This window comes from Rhinopithecus roxellana, chromosome 17 (assembly GCF_007565055.1).
Source record: "Rhinopithecus roxellana isolate Shanxi Qingling chromosome 17, ASM756505v1, whole genome shotgun sequence".
In the NCBI taxonomy this organism is placed as follows: domain Eukaryota; kingdom Metazoa; phylum Chordata; class Mammalia; order Primates; family Cercopithecidae; genus Rhinopithecus; species Rhinopithecus roxellana.
The window spans coordinates 103,506,330-103,526,374 of record NC_044565.1 but is presented as its reverse complement, the minus strand read 5'-3'; the positions used below and the strand labels follow the sequence as shown (position 1 = coordinate 103,526,374).

General features: G+C 36.2%; 1 protein-coding gene across 2 annotated transcripts in view; it reads left to right on the top strand.

The window, feature by feature from the left end:
* CAMKMT (calmodulin-lysine N-methyltransferase) overlaps nucleotides 1-20,045 on the top strand; it is a 419,013-nt gene that overhangs the window by 18,306 nt on the left and 380,662 nt on the right. For both annotated transcript variants that reach the window (XM_030921734.1, XM_010356520.1), the window contains exon 3: nucleotides 11,447-11,511. In XM_030921734.1, the coding sequence (XP_030777594.1) occupies nucleotides 11,447-11,511 (65 nt within the window). The remainder of the gene's footprint in view (nucleotides 1-11,446; nucleotides 11,512-20,045) is intronic.

Genomic DNA, 20,045 nt, shown 5'->3' with positions numbered 1-20,045 from the left:
TTCTGACTCTATGTATCGTCTGTTCTGGACACTTTAGGTAAATGGAATCCTACAGTATGTGTCCCTTTATGTCTGTCTTCTTTCACTGAGCATAATATTTTTAAATTTAAGATTCAGCCATATTGTACCACATATCAGTGCCTCATTCCTTTTTTATGGCTAATATCCTACTGTATGGCTAATGTATTTTGTTTATTTTTTCATCAGTTGATGAACATTTGGATTGTTTCTACTTTTTGGCTATTATGAGTAATAACACTATGAATATGCATGTACAAGTTTTTGTGTGAACATATGCTTTTAATTCTCTTGGGTATGTAACTAGGAGTGGAATTGCTGGGTCATATGGTAACTCTATGTTTGACTTTTTGAGGAATAGCCAACTATTTTTCATAGCGCTGTACGATTTTATATTCTAGGAATGTATGAGTGTTTTAGTTTCTCCCTATGCTTATCAGTGAAGCACTTGTTAATTTTTCTTCTCTTTTAAAAAATTATAACCCTCATAGTGGATTTGAAGTGATATCTCTCTGTGGTTTTGATATGCATTTCTCTATTGTCTAATGATGTTGAACATCTTTTCATGTGCTCATTGGCCATTTGTTTTTTTTTTTTTTTTTTGAGAAATGCCTATTCAAGTTCTTTGCTTGTTTTTTTTTCTTTTTAATTTTTTATTTTCTTTCCAATGGGACTTTTGCACTGCTGTCTTTATCTGTTTTTAATTGAGCTGTCTCTTTTTATTGTCCGAGTTATTTTTACATATTCTGGATATTAGAGCCTATCATACATGTGATATTTGCAAATGTTTTCTCCTAGCCTGTGCATTTTCTTTTCACTTTCTTGATATGTAGTATCTTTTGATGCACAAAATTTTTAATTTTGATGAAGTCTAACATATCTATTTTTTCATTCGCTATCTATAATTTTAATGTCATATCTAGCCATGGCTTGCTTTTAACCTCTAGTTTCACCCTCTTGACACATTTAGGCTTCAGACTTTTCCTCTAGCAGCTTTTCTTTTTCCCTCTTCAAATAATTATCTGCCCCAGTGACTTGTTCCTCAGTCCTTACTCAGCAGGCCATTTTTAGGAAGAAACTCAAAGTTCCTCAGTTCTAGGATAGCTTTAAGTGCTTGTGAAAAAAATTGTTAGGCCCTGGGGAGAAGAATCTGGCCATTGGTAATTGTTTGGGATAAAGCTTTGACCTTTAGGACAAAGATAGTGAACTTTTTATACTCTGAATATGTTGGCAAAAAATTGTCATTGTCACATAACATTAATTACAAGTATAATGCTAAGACTGAAGTTTTTAAGGATTTAAGTTTGAGAAGTTTCTTTCGTTATAGGCATTACTATCGAACCACAGAGATCAGACAGGACCTAGGTAAATAGCTGAAAAACTAAGACTAGACAAGAGCTTATAGAGTTGATGCTTGAATAAAATAGATGACTCAGTGAAAAAGAACAGTCCTTAAGTTTGGAACAAATGAAAGGGAACTTGAAGTAACCAAACTGAATCTTTGTCATACTACATTGATAGCAGTTTTCATATATGGAGAACTAACTTCTTATAGTTTTGAAAATAGTGATTATTAACATTATTCTTTCATAAGATGCCATCTTCTAGGGTTTTAAAACCCTGATAATTTCATGGATAATTGATTTTATTTTTATAAGTATCTTAGAGGTATAGGATGAGGTTTACTGTTTCTTCACTGCCTACCCCCTTAAAAAGGTCATAGGGTAAACTTTCTGTTTCTTTGCTTTGAGAAATAATGCTTTTGGCCGGGAGCAGTGGCTAACGCCTATAATCCCAGCACTTTGGGAGGCTGAGGCAGGTGGATCACGAGGTCAGGAGTTTGAGAGCAGCCTGGCCAACATAGTGAAACCCCGTCTCTACTAAAAATACAAAAATTAGCCAGGTGTGGTGGCAGACACCTGTAATCCCAGCTACTTGGGAGGCTGAGGCAGGAGGCAGAGGTTGCAGTGAACTGAGATCATGCCATTGCACTCCTCCCCAGGCGACAGTGCAAGACTCCATCTCAAAAAAGAAATAATGCTTTCAAGAATGACAAGTTTTGCTTCAGTGATAAGTCTGGAAATCAAATTTTTTATTATAAATAGTGCTTTTAACTTTTAAAACATGTACTTCACTTCTATTATCTCTGTTTTTTAGAAATACAAAAAAATTTATTACAAAGTATGTGCATGTTATTTATACTTGTTTCAGATTTAATTACAAATATTTATTTCATCCTGATATTTGAGAGAGAGAGAGAGAAAGAGATGCAAGAGGAAGAGAATATTATTATTAAAATTAGGCCATAAACAATTCCCCTTTTAGCAATTTATCTTAAGTAAACAATCAGAAACAGATTTACTGTTTTCCACAAGAATGTTCACTGCAGAAATGTGCACAATAGCACAAAATTGGGCGCAATCTTAAAATCTAACATAAAGTTCTGGTTCAATAAATTATGGTGCAGACATCCATTGAACTTGGCAGCCATTAAAATCATGTTATGGGATATTACTTAATGATGTGGGAAACTGTTTATAATACATAATATAATAAAACTGTTTATAATTGGTGAATAACAAATTGCAAAACAATATGGACGAGTGCTTTCAGTTCTTTAATAAAAGGAATATGTGAACATAGAATAAGATTTGAAGGCTGCATACCAAAATTCTAATGTTATCTCTCCATGTTAGGATTATGAGCAGTTTTTTTCTTGAAGGAACCATATATTGCTTTTGTATTAAAACTTTTTTAAAAATTTCTATACTGTATTGTTGATAATTTTAATAGTTTCATCTCTTTTTTTTTTTTTTTTTTTTGAGATAGAGTTTCTCTCTTGTCACCCAGGCTGGAGTACAATGGCACGATCTCGGCTCACAGCAACCTCTGCCTCCCGGGTTCAGGCGATTCTCCTGCCTCAGCCCCCTGAATAGCTGGGATTACAGGTGCCTGCCACTACACCCGGCTAATTTTTGTATTTTTAGTAGAGATGGAGTTTCACCATGTTGGCCAGGCTGGTCTCGAACTCCTGACGTTAGGTGATTCTACCCGCCTCGACCTCCTAAAGTGCTGGGATTATAGGCGTGAGTCATCTTGCATTTTGGAAGTTAAATATTTTGCTCCTTTTCATCTTATCTCAGTATTTGCTATAGTTTTCCATATTAGTGTAAATAACCTCATCTATACCTAGAATCTTATAGGCCCAGAGAAGACAAAGAATTATTAAGTTATTATGATTGTTTTATTTGTGATTGGTGACCTTGTTTTTTTAGATTACGATACTTTGGGGCCTAGTGCTTATTTGGTCAGTCAGATTGCAAATAACTTTTTCATCTCATTTAATCACCCTGTCAGAGAACTTGGCCTCTGTGGTAGAAATAAAGAAAAGCAGGCTGGGCGTGGTGGCTCAAGCCTGTAATCCCAGCACTTTGGGAGGCCGAGACGGGCGGATCACAAGGTCAGGAGATCGAGACCATCCTCGCTAACACGGTGAAACCCCATCTCTACTAAAAAAATACCAAAAAAACTAGCCGGCCATGGTGGCGGGCGCCTGTAGTCCCAGCTACTCGGGAGGCTGAGGCAGGAGAATGGCGTAAACCCGGGAGACGGAGCTTGCGGTGAGCTGAGATCCGGCCACCGCACTTCAGCCTGGGTGACAGAGTGAGATTCCATCTCAAAAAAAAAAAAAAAGAAAGAAAAGCTCTATTTTTATGAAAAGGGTAATACAATGTACATGTATTCTCTTACTATGTTTTAGTTTGCTGGGCTGCCAAAACAAAATACCACATACTGAGGGGCTTAAATGACAGAAATTTAGTTTCTTGCAGCTTTGGGAGCTAGAAGTCTGAGATAAAGGTGTTGGCAGGTTTGGTTTCTTCTGAGGCCTCTTCCCTTGGCTTGCAGATGACCGCCCTCACATTGCCTTTTCAGAGGCCATTCCTCTATGCGTGCATGACCATATTGTCTCTCTGTGTCCTACCTCCTCTTTTTTTTCAGTTGATAATTTATTTTATTTTTACTTTTTGAGACAGAATCTCCCTCTGTTGCCCAGGCTGGAGTGCAGTGGTGCGATCTCGGCTCACTCAATCCTTTACCTCCCAGGTTTAAGCAATTCTCCTGCCTCAGCCTTCTGAGAGGCTGGGACTACAGGCACACGCCACCACACCCAGCTAATTTTTGTATTTTTATTAGAGATGGGGTTTCACCATATTGGCCAAGCTGGTCTCAAACTCCTGACTTCGTGATCCGCCTGCCTCGGCCTCCCAAAGTGCTGGGATTACAGGCATGCGTCACCACACCTGACCCCTTTAAAAAATTTTTAATTTTAATTTTAATTTTTTTCCATAAATTATTGGGATACAGGTGGTATTTGGTTACATGAATAAGTTCTTTTGTGGTGTTTTGTGAGATTTTGGTTCACCCATCAGCCGAGCAGTATACAGTGTACCATATTTGTTTATCCCTCGCCCCCCTCACAGTCTTCCCTGCAAGCCCCCAAAGTCCATTGTATCATTCTTATGCCTCTGCATCCTCATAGCTTAGCTCCCATATACCAGTGAGAATATATGATGTTTGGTTTTCCATTCCTGAGTTACTTCATTTAAAATAATAGTCTCCAATCCCATCCAGGTCACTGCAAATGCTCCTAATTCATTCCTCTTTATAGTATTCCATTGTATATATATATATATATATATATATACCGCAGTTTCTTTTTTTTTTTTTTTTTTTTGAGACGGAGTCTCGCTCTGTGGCCCAGGCTGCAGTGCAGTGGCCGGATCTCAGATCACTGCAAGCTCCGCCTCCCGGGTTCACGCCATTCTCCTGCCTCAGCCTCCCGAGTAGCTGGGACTACAGGCGCCGGCCACCTCTCCTGGCTAGTTTTTTGTATTTTTTAGTAGAGATGGGGTTTCACCGTGGTAGCCAGGATGGTCTCGATCTCCTGACCTCGTGATCTGCCCGTCTCAGCCTCCCAAAGTGCTGGGATTACAGGCTTGAGCCACCACGCCCGGCTATACTGCAGTTTCTTTATCCACTCGTTGATTGATGGACATTTGGGTTGGTTCCATGACTTTGCAGTTGTGAATTGTGCTGCTATAAACATGCAAGTGTCTTTTTCGAATAATGACTTATTTTCCTCTGGGTAGATACCCAGTAGTGGGATTGCTGGATCAAATGGTAGTTCTACTTTTACTTCTTTAAGGAATCTCCACACTGTTTCCATAGTGGTTGTACCAGTTTACATTCCCACCAGCAATGTAGAGGTGTTCCCTGATCACAGCATCCACGCCAGTATCTGTTGTTTTTTGACTTTTTGATTATGGCCATTCTTGCAGGAGTAAGGTGGTATCGCATTGTGCTTTCGATTTGCTTTTCCCTGATCACTAGTGATGTTGAGCATTTTTTCATATATTTGTTGGCCATTTGTCTACCTTCTTTTGAGAATTGTCCATTCATGTCCTTAGTCCACTTTTTGATGGGATTGTTTGTTTTTTTCTTACTGATTTGTTTGAGTTTGTTGTAGGTTCTGAATATTGGGCCTTTGTCAGATGTTTAGAATGTGAAGATTTTCTTCCACTCTCTGGGTTGTCTGTTTACTCTGCTGACTGTTGCTTTTGCAACAGGTCTCAGCTCTTTGTCTTTGTTTGTTTGTTTGTTTTGTTTTGTTTTGCAGTTGCTTTTGGGTTCTTGGTCATGAAATCCTTGCCTAAGACAGTGTCTGGAAGGGTTTTTCTAATGTTATCTTCTAGAATTTTTATAGTTTTAGGTCTTAGATTTAAGTCCTCAATCCATCCTAAGTTGATTTTGTATAAGGTGAGATGAGGATCCAGTTTCATTCTCTGCATATGGCTAGCCAATTATCCCAGCACCATTTGTTGAAAAGGGTGTCCTTTCCCCTACTTTATGTTTTGTTTACTTTGTCAAAGATCAATTGACTGTAAGTGTTTGGATTTATTTCTGGGTTCTCTATTCTGTTCCAATGGTCTATGTGCTTATTTGTATACCAGTACCACACAGTTTTAGTGACTGTGGCTTTATAGTATAGTTTGAAATCAGGTAGTGTGATGCCTCCAGATTTGTTCTTTTTGCTTAGTCTTGCTTTGGCTATGCAGGCTCTTTTTTGGTTCCATATAAATTTTAGAATTGTTTTTTCTAATTCTGTGAAGAATGATGGTGGTATTTTGATGGGGATTGAATTGAATTTGTAGATTGCTTTTGGCAGTATGGGCATTTTCACCATATTGATTCTACCCATCCATGAACATGGGATGTGTTTCCAGTTTTTTGTGTCATCTGTGATTTCTTTCAGCTGTGTTTTGTAGTTTTCCTCATAGAGGTCTTTTGACTCCTTGGTTAGGTATATTCCTAAGTATTTTATTTTTATTTTTTTGCAGTTATTGTAAAAAGGGTTGAGTTCTTGATTTGATTCGCCACTTGGTCGCTGTTGGTGTATAGAAGAACTACTGATTTGTGTACATTAATCTTGTATTTGGAAACCTTGCTGAATTCTTGTATCAGTTCTAGGAGCTTGCTGGAGGAGTCTTTAGGGTTTTCAAGGTAAATGATCATATCATCAGCAAACAGTGACAATTTGACTTCCTCTTTACTGATTTGGATGCCCTTTATTTCTTTCTCTTGTGGTCGCTCTGGCTAGGACTTATGTTGAAGAGGAGTGGTAAAAGTGGGCATCCTTATCTTGTTCCTGTTCTCAGAGGGACTGCTTTCAGCTTTTCCCCATTCAGTATTATGTTGGCTGTGGGTTTGTCATAGATGGCTTTTATTACATTAAGGAATGTCCCTTGTATGCCAATTTTGCTGAGAGTTTTAATCATAAAGGGACGCTGAATTTTGTCGAATGCTTTTTCTGCATCTATTGAGATGATCATGTGATTTTTGTTTTTAATTCTGTCTATGTGGTATATCACATTTATTGACTTACATATGTTAAGGCATCCCTGCATTCCTGGTATGAAACCCACTTGATCATGGTGGATTATCTTTTTGATAAGTTGTTGGATTCGGTTAACTGGTATTTTGTTAAGGATTTTAACATCTGTGTTCATCAAGGATATCAGTCTGTAGTTTTCTTTTTTGGTTATGTCTGTCCCTGGTTTTGGTATTAGAGTGATGCTGGCTTCATAGAATGAATTAGGGACGATTTCTTCTTTCTTTATCTTGTGGAATCGTGTCAAAAGGATTGGTACCAATTCTTCTTTGAAAGTCTGGTAGAATTCTGCTGTGAATGCATCTGGTCCTGGACTTTTTTTTTTATTGGTAATTTAAAAATTACCATTTCAATCTCGCTACTTGTTATTGGTCTGTTCAGGGTATCTAATTCTCATGCTTTACTGACTGGGCTAGCTGGGTGCCTCAGGGTATCTAATTTTTCCTGATTTAAGCTAGGAGAGTGATATTTTTCTAGGAATTTATCAGTCTCTTCTAGGTTTTCTACTTCGTGTGCATAAATGTAGTAGCCTTGAATGATTTTTTCTATTTCAGTGGTGTCAGTTGCAATATCTCCTGTTTCCTAGTGAGGTTATTTGGATTTTCTTTCTTTTTTTCTTGGTTAATCTTGCTAATGGTCTATCAATTTTATTTATCTTTTCAAAGAACCAGCTTTTTGTTTAATTTGTCTTTTGTATTTTGTAGTTGTTGTTTCAATTTCACTTAGTTCTGCTCTGATCTTGGTTATTTTCTTTCTTCTGCTGTGTTTGGGTTTGGTTTATTCTTGTTTCTCTGGTTCCTTGAGGTGTGACCTTAGAATGTCAGTTTGTACTCTTTCAGTCTTTTTGATGTAGGCGTTTAAGGCTATGAACTTTCCTCTTAGCATCACCTTTGCTGTATCCCAGAGATTTTGATAGGTTGTGTCATTATTGTCACTCAGTTTGAATAATTTTTTAATTTTCATCTTGATTTCATTTTTGTCCCAGTGCTCATTTAGGAGCAGGTTATTTAATTTTCATGTATTTGCATGGTTTTGAAGGTCCCTTTTGGAGTTGATTTCCAGTTTTATTCCACTGTGGTCTGAGACAGCGTTTGATATAATTCCAGTTTTCTTAAATATATTGAGGTTCGTTTTATGGCCTATCATATGGTCTGTCTTGGAGAAAGTTCCATGTGCTGTTGCATAAAATGTTTATTCTGCAGTTGTTGCACGAAATGTTCTGTATATATCTGTTAAGTCCATTTGTTCCAAGGTATAGTTTAAATCTATTGTTTCTTTGTTGACTTTCTGTCTTGATGACCTGTCTAGTGCTATCAGTGGAGTATTGAAGTCCCCTACTATTATTGTGTTGCTGTCTATCTCATTTCTTTGGCATTAGTAATTGTTTTATAAATTTGGGAGCTCCAGTGTTAGGTACATATATGTTTAGGATTGTGATATTTTCCTGTTGGACAAGGCCTTTTACCATTATATAATATCCTTCTTTGTCTCTTTTAACTGCTGTTGCTTTAAGGTTTGTTTTGTCTGATATAAGAATACCCACCCCTGCTAGTTTTTGGTATCCATTTGCATGAAATGCCTTTTTCCACCCCTTTAAGTTAAGTATGAGTCCTTATGTGTTAGATGAGTCTCCTGAAGGCAGCAGATAGTTCCTTGGTGAGTTCTTATCTATTTTGGGGTTCTGCGTCTTTTAAGTGGAGCATTTAGGCCGTTTACATTCATTGTTCGTATTGAAATGTGAGGTACCCTTGCATTCATTGTACTCTTTGTTGCCTGAGTACTTTGGTTTTTTTTGTTTTTGCTTTTTCACTTGTATTTTTGTTTTATAGGTCCTATGTGATTTATGCTTTAAAGAGGTTCTACTTGGATGTGTTTCCAGGACTTGTTTCAAGATTTAGAGCTGTTTTTAGTAGTTCTTGTGGTGGTGGGTTGGTAATGGCAAATTCTCTCAGTATTTGTCTGAAAAAGGCTGTAATTTCCTTCATATATGATACCTACATATATGATGCCTAGTTTCACTGGATACAAAATTCTTGGCTGATAATTGTTTTGTTTGAGGAGGCTGAAGATAGGGCCCCAGTCCCTTCCGCATTGTAGGGTTTCTGCTGATAAATCTGCTGTTGATCTGATAGGGTTTTCTTTATAGGTTACCTGGTGCTTTTGTCTCACAGCTCTTAAGATTCTTTCCTCCATCTTAACTTTGGATAATCTGGTGGCAATGTGCCTAGGTGATGATCCTTTTGTGATGAATTTCCCAGAGCTTGACCTTCTTGTAGTTGGATGTCTAGTCTCTAGCAAGACTGGGGAAATTTTCCTTGATTATTCCCCCAAATATGTTTTCCAAGCTTCTTCCTCAGGAACACCGATTATTCTTCAGTTTGGTCGTTTAACATAATCCCAGACTTCTTGCAGGCTTTGTTCATATTTTCTTATTCTTTTTCTGTTTGTCTTTGTTGGATTGGGTTAATTCTAAGATCTTGTTTTTGAGCTCGGAATTTCTTTCTTCTACTTGTTCAATTCTATTGCTGAGACTTTCCAGAGCATTTCACATTTCTAAAAGTGTGTCTGAGGTTTCCTGATGTTTTGACTGTTTTTTATGCTATCTATTTCCTTGAATATTTCTCCCTTCACTTCTTATATTTTTCTTTTGGATTTGCTTGCATTGGGCTTTGCCTTTCTCTGGTGCCTTCCTGATTAGTTTAATAACTAACTTCCTGAATTCTTTTTCAGGTAAATCAGGGATTTCTTCTTGGTCTGGATCCATTGCTGGTGAACTAGTGTGATTTTTTGGGGGTGTTAATGAGCCTTGTTTAGTCACATTAACAGGGTTGTTTTTCTGGTTCCTTCTCATTTAGGTAGGCTCAGTCAGAGGGAAGGTCTAGGGCTGAAGGCTGTTGTTCAGATTCTTTTGTCCCGCTGGGTGTTCCCTTGATGTAGTACTCTCTCCCCTTTTTCCTATGGATGTGGCTTCCTTCCTATGAGCAGAACTGCTGTGATTGTTGTCTCTCCTGGGTTCTAGCTACCCAGTGAGTCTACCTGGCCCTGGGCTGGTACTGGGGGTTGTCTGCACAGAGTCTTGTGATGTGAACTGTCTATGGGTCTCTTAGCTGTGAATACCAGCACCTGTTCTGGTGGAGGTGGCGGGGCAGGGGAGTACAATGGAGTCTGTGAGGGTTCTTAGCTTTGGTGGTTAATGCTCTGTTTTTGTGCCGGTTGGCCTCCTGCTGGGAGGTGGCGCTTTCCAGAGAACATCAACTGTAGTAGTATGGAGAGGAACTGGCGGTGGGTGGGGCCCTAGACCTCCCAAGAGTATATGCCCTTTGCCTTCAGCTACCAGGGTAGGTAGGGAAGGACCATCAGGTAGGGGCAGGGCTAGGCATGTCTGACTGAGGTCAGACTCTCCTTGGTTGGGTCTTGCTGTAGCTGCTGCTGTGGGGGATGGGGGTGAGATTCCCAATACCCCCTCTTCTTATAAAGAAACCAGTCACATTGCTTTAGGGCCCACCCTAATGACCCTATTTTAACTAAATTACCTTTAAAAGTCCTATCTCTAAATATAGTCACCTTTTGAGGTATCAGGGTTAGGGCTTCAGCATAAGAATTTGGGGGAAGTAGGAGGCACACTTCAGTCCATAATTATATATATCATTTATGACAAATTGTAAATGACAAAGTGAATGTTGAAGTAAATGTTTATGAATTATCAATGGTTATTATAAACTTTTATAACATTCTAAAGAACTCCAGCTGTAAATTATATGGGAGAGAATGTAGAGGATTGTAGATGGATTAGCACTAATTTGTTTTTGCCCTGAGAAACTGAAACTCTATGAACTATTGCACAATTGAGTCTATTTGTATATAACAAAGAGTATTTTTCATAGGTATTAATAAAATATCAATGTCAAGTCAAATATTTAAAAGAGTTAAGTGAAGAGGGATTAGAATTAAAGGTGTTAGAATTCGGATCAGTGGGTAAAAGATACAAAAACTTTACTCACTGACATTCATAACTGCCTGTAGATGGAACAGTAGACCTGAAGATTGGCTAGTTCTTTGTGACTGAAGTTCTGAATTTTTTGTGCTGTTATAGAGTAAATTTATGTAATGTTGAGTGTGGTTCTGGAAGGTGATGATTTTTCAACTTGAAGATTCTCTATACTGTGTGGGTTTTTTGGCTTTAAAAAGGTTAAGAACTTCCCTTTATGTAATGAAAACACAACAAGTAAATATTATTTGTTAGTACTTTAAGATGTAGATTTATCATTTAAAAAGGCTTTATGTTAAATATTCTGAGGACCATACTGTTACTTCTTTTCCTTCTCCCTCTAGTGGGCAGAAAATATTCTTAAAATATAGCATGGAATAATTTATTGCTATTGGTTGTATCATAATATACAGTCTCAGTCTCAGCTTTTTTGAAAACTAAAAATGTTAACTTTTCAGAATCATTAAAGCAAACGCTTTACTTCTTTCTAGGCATAATAGCGGATCCTTGAATGTTGAAGATGTCCTTACCAGCTTTGACAATACAGGAAATGTTTGTAAGTTATACATTTACTCTATAGAAATATATTTAGTGTTTTACAAAGTGAATTTATAGTTGATGTTTTCTTCTCACTAATATTTATTATACTCACTAAATGTATGCATATATATATAATAGAAAGTTTTACTGTCTTCAGCTGCAAAATAAGCCTTTTATAAGGTACACCGACAAAAATGGGATACTGCAGTTTTTACACTTTGCAGGTGTGTGTGTGTGTGAGAGAGAGAGAGAGAGAGAGAAAATGTAGGTCAGAAAGGACACTGGACACTGAAGTACTGTCCCTTTTATTTTTGTTTAGATTTTGACCTCAGTTAATTCAGTAGTGGGGCTGTTTCTTCTTTCTTTGCTTTGTTTTGGGTGATTTCTTTGCCATTTCTTGCTTCTTTACTTTCACTGTAGGATAAACCTAGAACGTATTTTTCTTGATGCTACTATATATTAATACCAGAGTGCTTTTGTTTGATGCAGTATTACAATATTATAGAATATATTGCCTTTTCATCGAAGGTTCTGATTAAGTGGTGATAGATTTGTCCACTGAGAAAATCACTTAAATATTTCTTATAATTCTTGTAATTAATTTCATGTGATGAAAGAAATCAGCCAAGAATACTTTTATGTCACTGAGTTAAACAGCATCCATCATAGGAGCTATGGACTTTTTATGTTTTTTGTATAGGACTTTTCTCTTAAGATAGTGAATTGTCAATGAAATATGACCATTTTAAATGTGAAAATAGTACTTATACTCTTTTTCTCAAAAGAAAATTTCAGAAAAGTTAACTATTGTCTGAATTTAGGTAGTGTCTTTGGCTTAACAATGCAGCTTTATCAAATGAATAGATTTGCGTAGAATTATGTTCAGTAATACTCAAAAGTACTTTTGTTCTTATGTCCACATTATGATAAGCTTTTGATTTTATAGAAAAATACTTGTGATTCACTAAGGAATCTATAAATGTCCTTAAATTATCCTAAATACCTAAAATAATATAGCTTTCTTTTTCATAGATAGTGACAGATGTGCCTTTTAGTTTCTTTCTTTCTTTCTTTTTTTAATTTTCCAAACACCAACTTGAACCAGAATGCCTTTTAGTTTCTCTGTGTTGGCACTTAGTGAATTCTTTCCCACTTAGGCATATCTCATATTTTTATTAGGTCTGGGCAAGGACTGGGCAAAGCATACCAGTGATGGTTGAGGATACGTACTCTTTTAGTTCTGGGGTAATGTTAAATATCATTAAGTCAGGCTTACACATACGTAATTTCAGAAAATGATTCTAGAATGTTAAATGTGGAATTTTTGATTCAGTAATGTAAAAGTCAAGTATTGTTCCCGGTTGACTCAGTATGAAATAGGGCCCCTAGCTGGTAGCATTATGTAAGATAAAAATAATTTCCTAAAGGCATCGATTATTATTTTAGGCATGAATAACTGTCTTATCCTTCTCTAACATTTTTTCCCGTCAACTTGTTCCATACCCCGTGTTGTTGTTGCATGAACAAACGGAAAGGTTGCATATTGAGGGTGTTTTTTTATTGTTGTCTGTTGTTTGGTAGAAAAGTTTAAGACTTTGGAATGATACCCACCTGCATTTAACTTTTGGCTTTGAAATTCATCTTCAGCAATTTGTGTCATCTCTATGAACCTCAACTGTTTTCATCTCTTAGGACTGGCTATATTATAAAGAAAGTACATAACATACTGCATGGCTCAGAGTTGATATTCAATAAATGAAAGCTATTAATTATTAGTGGCGATGAGTACCTATATAACCTCTTCTGTTTTTTTTCTAATAAAGAAGATAATATTATTAGGGTTATTCTGTTTTATACGATTTTAATTGAACTAACAAGGCAGAAAAATTAGATAAAATTAGCAAAATAGCTGTTTATTAAAATGCCTCATTATAAATATTGTCTTAAAAACCTGAATATATTGTTAAATGATAGAAGTGGTAACAAAAATAAGACCTATTAAAATATGTTGTTTTGTGTACTTTTTATGTTTACTCTTTTTATTTTAACAGAAAAATCTATATAAATGTTTCATTTAATTATAAATTTGTAAAGTCCTGTTCCAATAAAGTAAATATTGATTATGACTTTTACATAATCTTGGACGTAAAGTAACCATGGACTGAAAAAGTGATTTTTCACTTGATGCCTCAAAAATTTGATTTTATTATGCCAATAGTGATATTGAGTTTGTGACTAGAAAACCCAGCAGAGGGCGCCACAATCATAATTCTTTGTCATAGCCCAATATAATTAGGATAAATATCTTAAATAATAACCCTAAGCTTTTACCATGTCGACATATGAAGATGTGTCTAAATATTTCTATTTGATTTATTTATAATCTAATGTATTCAGTAATTCAAGAATACAAAAAAATAGATTTTTCCTGGCTGATTTTTTAGTTTAATTTTTTAAAATAACAGTTTAATTTTTCTACTTCCAGCTTTAAATAAAGAAGTACTTTTGATAGAGAGCCAAAGTTCCATACAAGAGTATCAGTTTGGAAATCATCACCATGGTAGTACATTAAAGGACAATTAGAATGAGGAAAAAAGTTTCTAATAGATGAGAGAACCAATAGATGGAATTATCTATTTATTTTAGGAATTTGTTTCTAGGTTAATAATGCTTCTTAGTAATAGAAAAAACAGCTTAATTAAAACATTTTCTAGTCACAAAAGCCTGATATGTGTAGATAAAGTAAAAACGGTATGGTCATGGTTTAGTAGAACCATTAATTTCAATTTTAAATTCATTTTGAAAATCAGGGAATGGTTGTATTCATTGTAAATTTTCAAAGATGAAAATATCAGTCTTACCTTCTGAATTGGTTTATGCTCTAAGTGAAAAGACGTGGAAAAATCTCTTGAATTTTGGAAAATAAATGAAACCTCTAGATAGCTTATTTCCTATTAGAAAAGATAATTTTTTGTACTTACTTTTTTTGTTTAGAAGTTTTGTGATTGTAAATGTATGAATTGCAAAGTGTTTTCTATTTTTGAGGTAACTTTTCATTGCTTGAATTTCTTCAAATGTTGTGGGAAGAAATTAAGAGGAATCTTGTACAGAATGAATCACTTCTGCGTATTGATTTATTGCTGTGTGATATATGACCCCAACCTTCTTTTTATGTATTTATATTTACTATGGTGGAAAACAAACCATTTTGAAAGTGCTTATCTTTAACTAGGAATAGGTATGTATGTTTCATTCTTTGGTTTCTACTATTTGAGAACCTGCTTTCTTTTGAGATATCAAAGCTTCTTGGTCAGGAAGTTGTATCTACTATTGATTCATTGTGCCTGGAAAGACATGCTGGCAAGCTACCTAGGGAAAAGTAGAGGATGACATCTTTCACCTCAGATGAGGTACTGGCTGCTTTTGTGTTTTCTTTGATATGTCGCTGGGATACCTTGGATAACAAGGGAGTGCTCTATAAGCATTTGTAGCAGATTTCTTGCTTCTGCTTTTTCTTTGAGGACGGGCTCCTTTCAAGCTAGTCCTCTGACCTCTAGTCAAAGAAGCCACGCCATGCTGTCTCTTCAAAATCATTTTCCTTTTCTCCAAAGTCATTTCTTTCCACTACTGAAAGGAATTTTTACAAATGTAATTCTCCACAGTGCTTACTTGGTCCAAATTTGGATATCACAGTATCTAATATAACTATTTGTTGTTTATAACATCTCATCTTGTGCTTGGGTCTGTAATAGATTCATTTGAACATTTTTAGCACATCATCCTTCATTTAGTAGTATGAACAGAAGTGTTGGTACTTCATATAATTTATTATAAACTATGTACAATATAATGTATATAATCCTATAAAGGATAGGAGGTCAGTAGTTATATCATTTCAATAATTATCATTGTGAAACAGGATTCCTGGCAAATGTTGCAGCTTAAGTCTGGGGGATGTATTGGTAAAATTTCTCTACTATTCTTTGAAAAATTTTTTTTTTCCTGGTTGAGCTCCATGGCAGGACCCTGTGGTAGTTGGTGTCGCTTTATCTCCTGGAGGCATTTGTAGACCCTCTGCCATGTATACTCCACATGTGACAATGGTGATTTTTTTTTTTTTCCTCAGTGAATTCTAAGACTGACCGGATTTTTTTTTTTTTTTTTTGAAATGGAATTTTGCTCTTGTCCCCCAGGCTGGAGTGCAATGGTGCATTCGCGGCTTACTGCAACCTCTGCCTCCCAGGTTCAAGTGATTCTCCTGCCTCAGCCTCCCAAGTAGCTGGGATTACAGGTGCCTGCCACCATGTCCAGCTAATTTTTGTGTTTTTCGTAGAGACGGAGTTTCACCACGTTGGCCAGGCTGGTCTCCAACTCCTGACCTCAGGTGATTTACCTGCCACAGCCTCCCAAACTGCTGGGATTACAGGCATGAGCCACTGTGCCTGGCCTGACCAGGATTTTTAATGCACACAGCTATAGACTTTGCTTCCTAGTCGTCTGATAGCAGGATCTGTTTGTCTGTTTGTGATGTATCTAAAACTGATCTCTTTTTGGGTAGTATCAGTTATTATTGAAAGAGAGACTCATTAAAATAAAAGCCAGGTGTGGTGGTATGTTCCTGTAGTCGCAGCTACTCAGAAGGCTAAGGCTGGATGATTGCTTGAGACCAAGAATTTGAGGCAAGCCTGGGCAATATAGCAAGACTTTTTCTGTAAAAAAAGAAAATCAAATATTTATCTTTCTGGTTTTTCTAGAGGAAAAAAATGATATGTTTTCACTTTTTACTTGTATTTAGGAAACCAAAGTTAATAGTTTATTTGGAAATATGGTCTATATTTCTGTTTCATTGTTGTTACGTTATAAAGTTAGGGTTTGGAATGTTGGTGAAATTATCAAAGCTTCAAGAGTGTCAGCTTGAATTTTCGAATATTATTCTTATTCAAATAAAGATGTCTGTATATGTAGTGCATATGTATGTATATATGTATATGTAGATATATAATGCATATATGTAGTATATGTATATACATATGCATATATACATATATGTAGTATATGTATATACATATGCATATATACATATATGTAGTATATGTGTATACATGTACATATGCAGATATATAATGCACCTATGTAGTATATGTGTATACATATGCATTATATATCTATACATATATGCATTGTATATCTATATTTATATACAGATATATACATGTACACAGTAAAGTAGTTTAAAAAATGAAAAAGTTGGGTTTTTATGGGTCATTGCTCTGTTTTTAATTTAGAGTGGTTATGGAAGGTACATGGGGTATGAAGTTCAGGTTTTAGCTCTGCTGGTTATTAGCTATGTAATTGTAGACAAGTCTTTGTACAAGTTTTAACTCCTTATGTAAAATTGAATAGGAAACAATAACTACTTTATAGTGAGGTGAACATAATATTAGATAATGTGAAAGTACAAAGTAAACTGTAAATAATATTTGTATTTTTTATGGTTAGTAATAATATCATCTGTCTCATTCTTGAGTTTTTTCAGTACCTTTATTATCGGAAAATAATACAAGATAGAAGATGTTTTTGATGTGTGCCATTCTGCTTTAATATCGTACATTATTTTGTTATGTGAAAACAGTGTAAAGCTACATAATTAAAATAGTGTGGCATTATTGCAGAAATACACATACAAATCAATGGTTTAGAATAAAGGTTCACAAAGACCTAAATATATGTGACTTAACGTATGATGAAGATACAATTTCAGTAAGAGAGGAAAGGATGGATTCTTCAATAAATAGTATTGGGACTATTGCCTAGGAATTTAGGAAACTAATAAAGCTGACTCCCTCCTATATACTATATGCCAAAATAAATTTAATATGGGTTAAGTATTTAATTAAAAATCATAACACTCTTAGATATTTCAGATGAATAATTTTAATATATTGAAATCAAGAAGGTCCTTCTAGGTGTGAGTCAAACACCATGAATGTAAAGATTAATAGATTGACTAAATTAAGATTTAAAGCCCCTTTATTCAAAACACAGCATCAAAAAAGTTAAAATACAAATTACACACTGGCAATTATTATTTATGACATATATTCACATGAAGATGTATTTTCTTTATTTTGTAAAGAGCTGTCACAAATCTATAACAAACAGTCAGTCTGAAAACCTGTAAGATAGAGAAAAACGTAGCCAAAAAATTAAGAAGAGGTATTTCACAAAAGAAATAGCAATGTTCTATAAGTACATCAAGTGGTTATTTTACTAGGAATTGAGGGAGTGAATTTTAAAAGTGAGATAATTTTTGCTTATCAGGTTGGTGAAGATGAAAGAAGTTAAGCAGTAACCAGTACATTGTGGGGAACTGGGTATTCTCATACACTATTGGTGGGGGGGAGGTAAAATAATTCTGCTTTTCCAGAGGCAGTCTGATTGTATCTTCCATAATTTTAAATATCCATATCTTTCAACAAATAATTCCCCTTCTAAAAAAAGAAAAAAAAAATTAAACCAGGAGGGGCGCAGTGGCTCACACCTGTAATCCCAGAACTTTGGGAAGCCAAGGTGGGTGGACCACTTGAGGCCAGGAGTTCGAAACCAGCCTGGCCAACATAGTGAAACCCCGTCTCTACGAAAAATGCAAAAATTAGCCAGGCTTTGTACTCAGTTTGGAAGTTAAAGAGTAGTTTTTCAAATGAAAATAGCATTATTTTTTTCCAGTTATAAAAGGAATACATGCCAGTCGCTCCCAGGTTCAAGCGATTCTGTCTGCCTCAGCCTTCCCAGTAGCTGGGATTATAGGCACCTGCCACCACGCCCGGCTAATTTTTGTAATTTTTAGTAGAGATGGGGTTTCGCCATGGTTTTTTGTTTGTTTGTTTTTTGACACATTGTCTCGCCTTGTTGCCCAGGCTGGAGTGCAGTGGCATGATCTCAGCTTACTGCAACCTCTGCCTCCTGGGTTCAAGCAATTGCCTCCCGGGTTCAAGCAATTCTCCTGCCTCGGCCTCCTGAGTAGCTGGAATTGCAAATTACAATGTGTCAAAAAACAAACAAAGAAAAAACCATGGCGAAACCCTGTCTCTACTAAAAATTACAAAAATTAGCCGGGCGTGGTGGCAGGTGCCTGTAATCCCAGCTACTGGGAAGGCTGAGGCAGAGAGAATCGCTTGAACCTGGGAGGGATTGGCATATATTCCTTTTATAACTGGAAAAAAATAATGCTATTTTCATTTGAAAAACTGCTCTTTAATTTCCAAACTGAGTATTTTTTTTTTTTTTTTGACTGAAGGCTATGATAAAATCTCAAATTGCTTAGGACAGCATTGTGAAAAAAAGGAGCAATTCGTTTTACTAGTGAAAAAGTATACAATATCGACTGGGCACAGTGGCTCATGCCTGCAATCCCAGCACTTTGGGAGGCCAAGGTGGGCGGAACACAAGGTCAGGAGATCGAGACCCTCCTGGCCGACATGGTGAAACCCTATTCCTACTAAAAATAACAAAAATTAGCTGGGCATGGTGGCATGTACCTGTAGTCCCAGCTACTCGGGTGGCTGAGGCAGGAGAATCACTTGAACCCAGAAGGCGGAGGTTGCAGTGAGCTGAGATTGCACCACTGCTCTTCGGCCTGGGTGACAGAGCGAGACTCCATCTCAAAAAAAAAAAAAGAAAAAGTATACAATATTTTGTTTTAAAATAATACTTTTCTTGAAGGAGCTCACAGCATGTTAGATGTTAATGTTATTAGTCCCCCATTACACGTATGAGATAAGAAATCAGGGATCAAATCACTTTAGCCCTTTTTTAGGTTGGGAAAGTACAAAGAGGTTAAAGTCAGTCAGTGGCAGAATATTGAGCTTTGGGCCTAGAACATGTATAAGTTGTGTTAGAAAGTAAATACATAAGGTCATCAATGCATTATGTGGTTAGAACACATGGGTAATGGTCAGCAGCCCTAGGATTATAGTGGACCTGAAAGCCAGTGGAGTGCTGATGTTATGCAGCACGGCACTGGATTCTTAGTCCCTCTTTAGCATCATAATGTACATGTAGTCTTTGATTCTTAGTCTGTGTTAGAATTTCTGGAGGTCGGCTTTGGTTGCTAGATGGTAGTTTCCCTAGCCATGTGCCTCCAACTTCTTAGTTCCACACTTGTCAGGACAGTTTTTTGTTTTGGCTCAAAATTGGGTAAGCATGCCCCTAATTCATAAACAGAGCCCTACACATTTGTTATCAATTATCAGAGAAGGAACAAGAAGTCTCTTTTTAATGTATTTTAAAAATTTCTATTTGAAATAAGAAACGCAGAATTGGAATGGTTCTTTGACAGTAGAACTTGGTGCTATTGTGGGAACTGACTGAAATAAACCCTATAATCCTTTGTAGATTCATATGCCTTCATCAGTGCAATAATAGAGAGAGGCAGTCCATGTCTTTGTCATAAACCTGCTAGTTTCTCCCTCCTTTAAATATCTAAAGGGATGTTCCTAATATAGGCACTTCCAAGTTTTAGCACAAAATATGCCAACAAAGTCTTTTTAT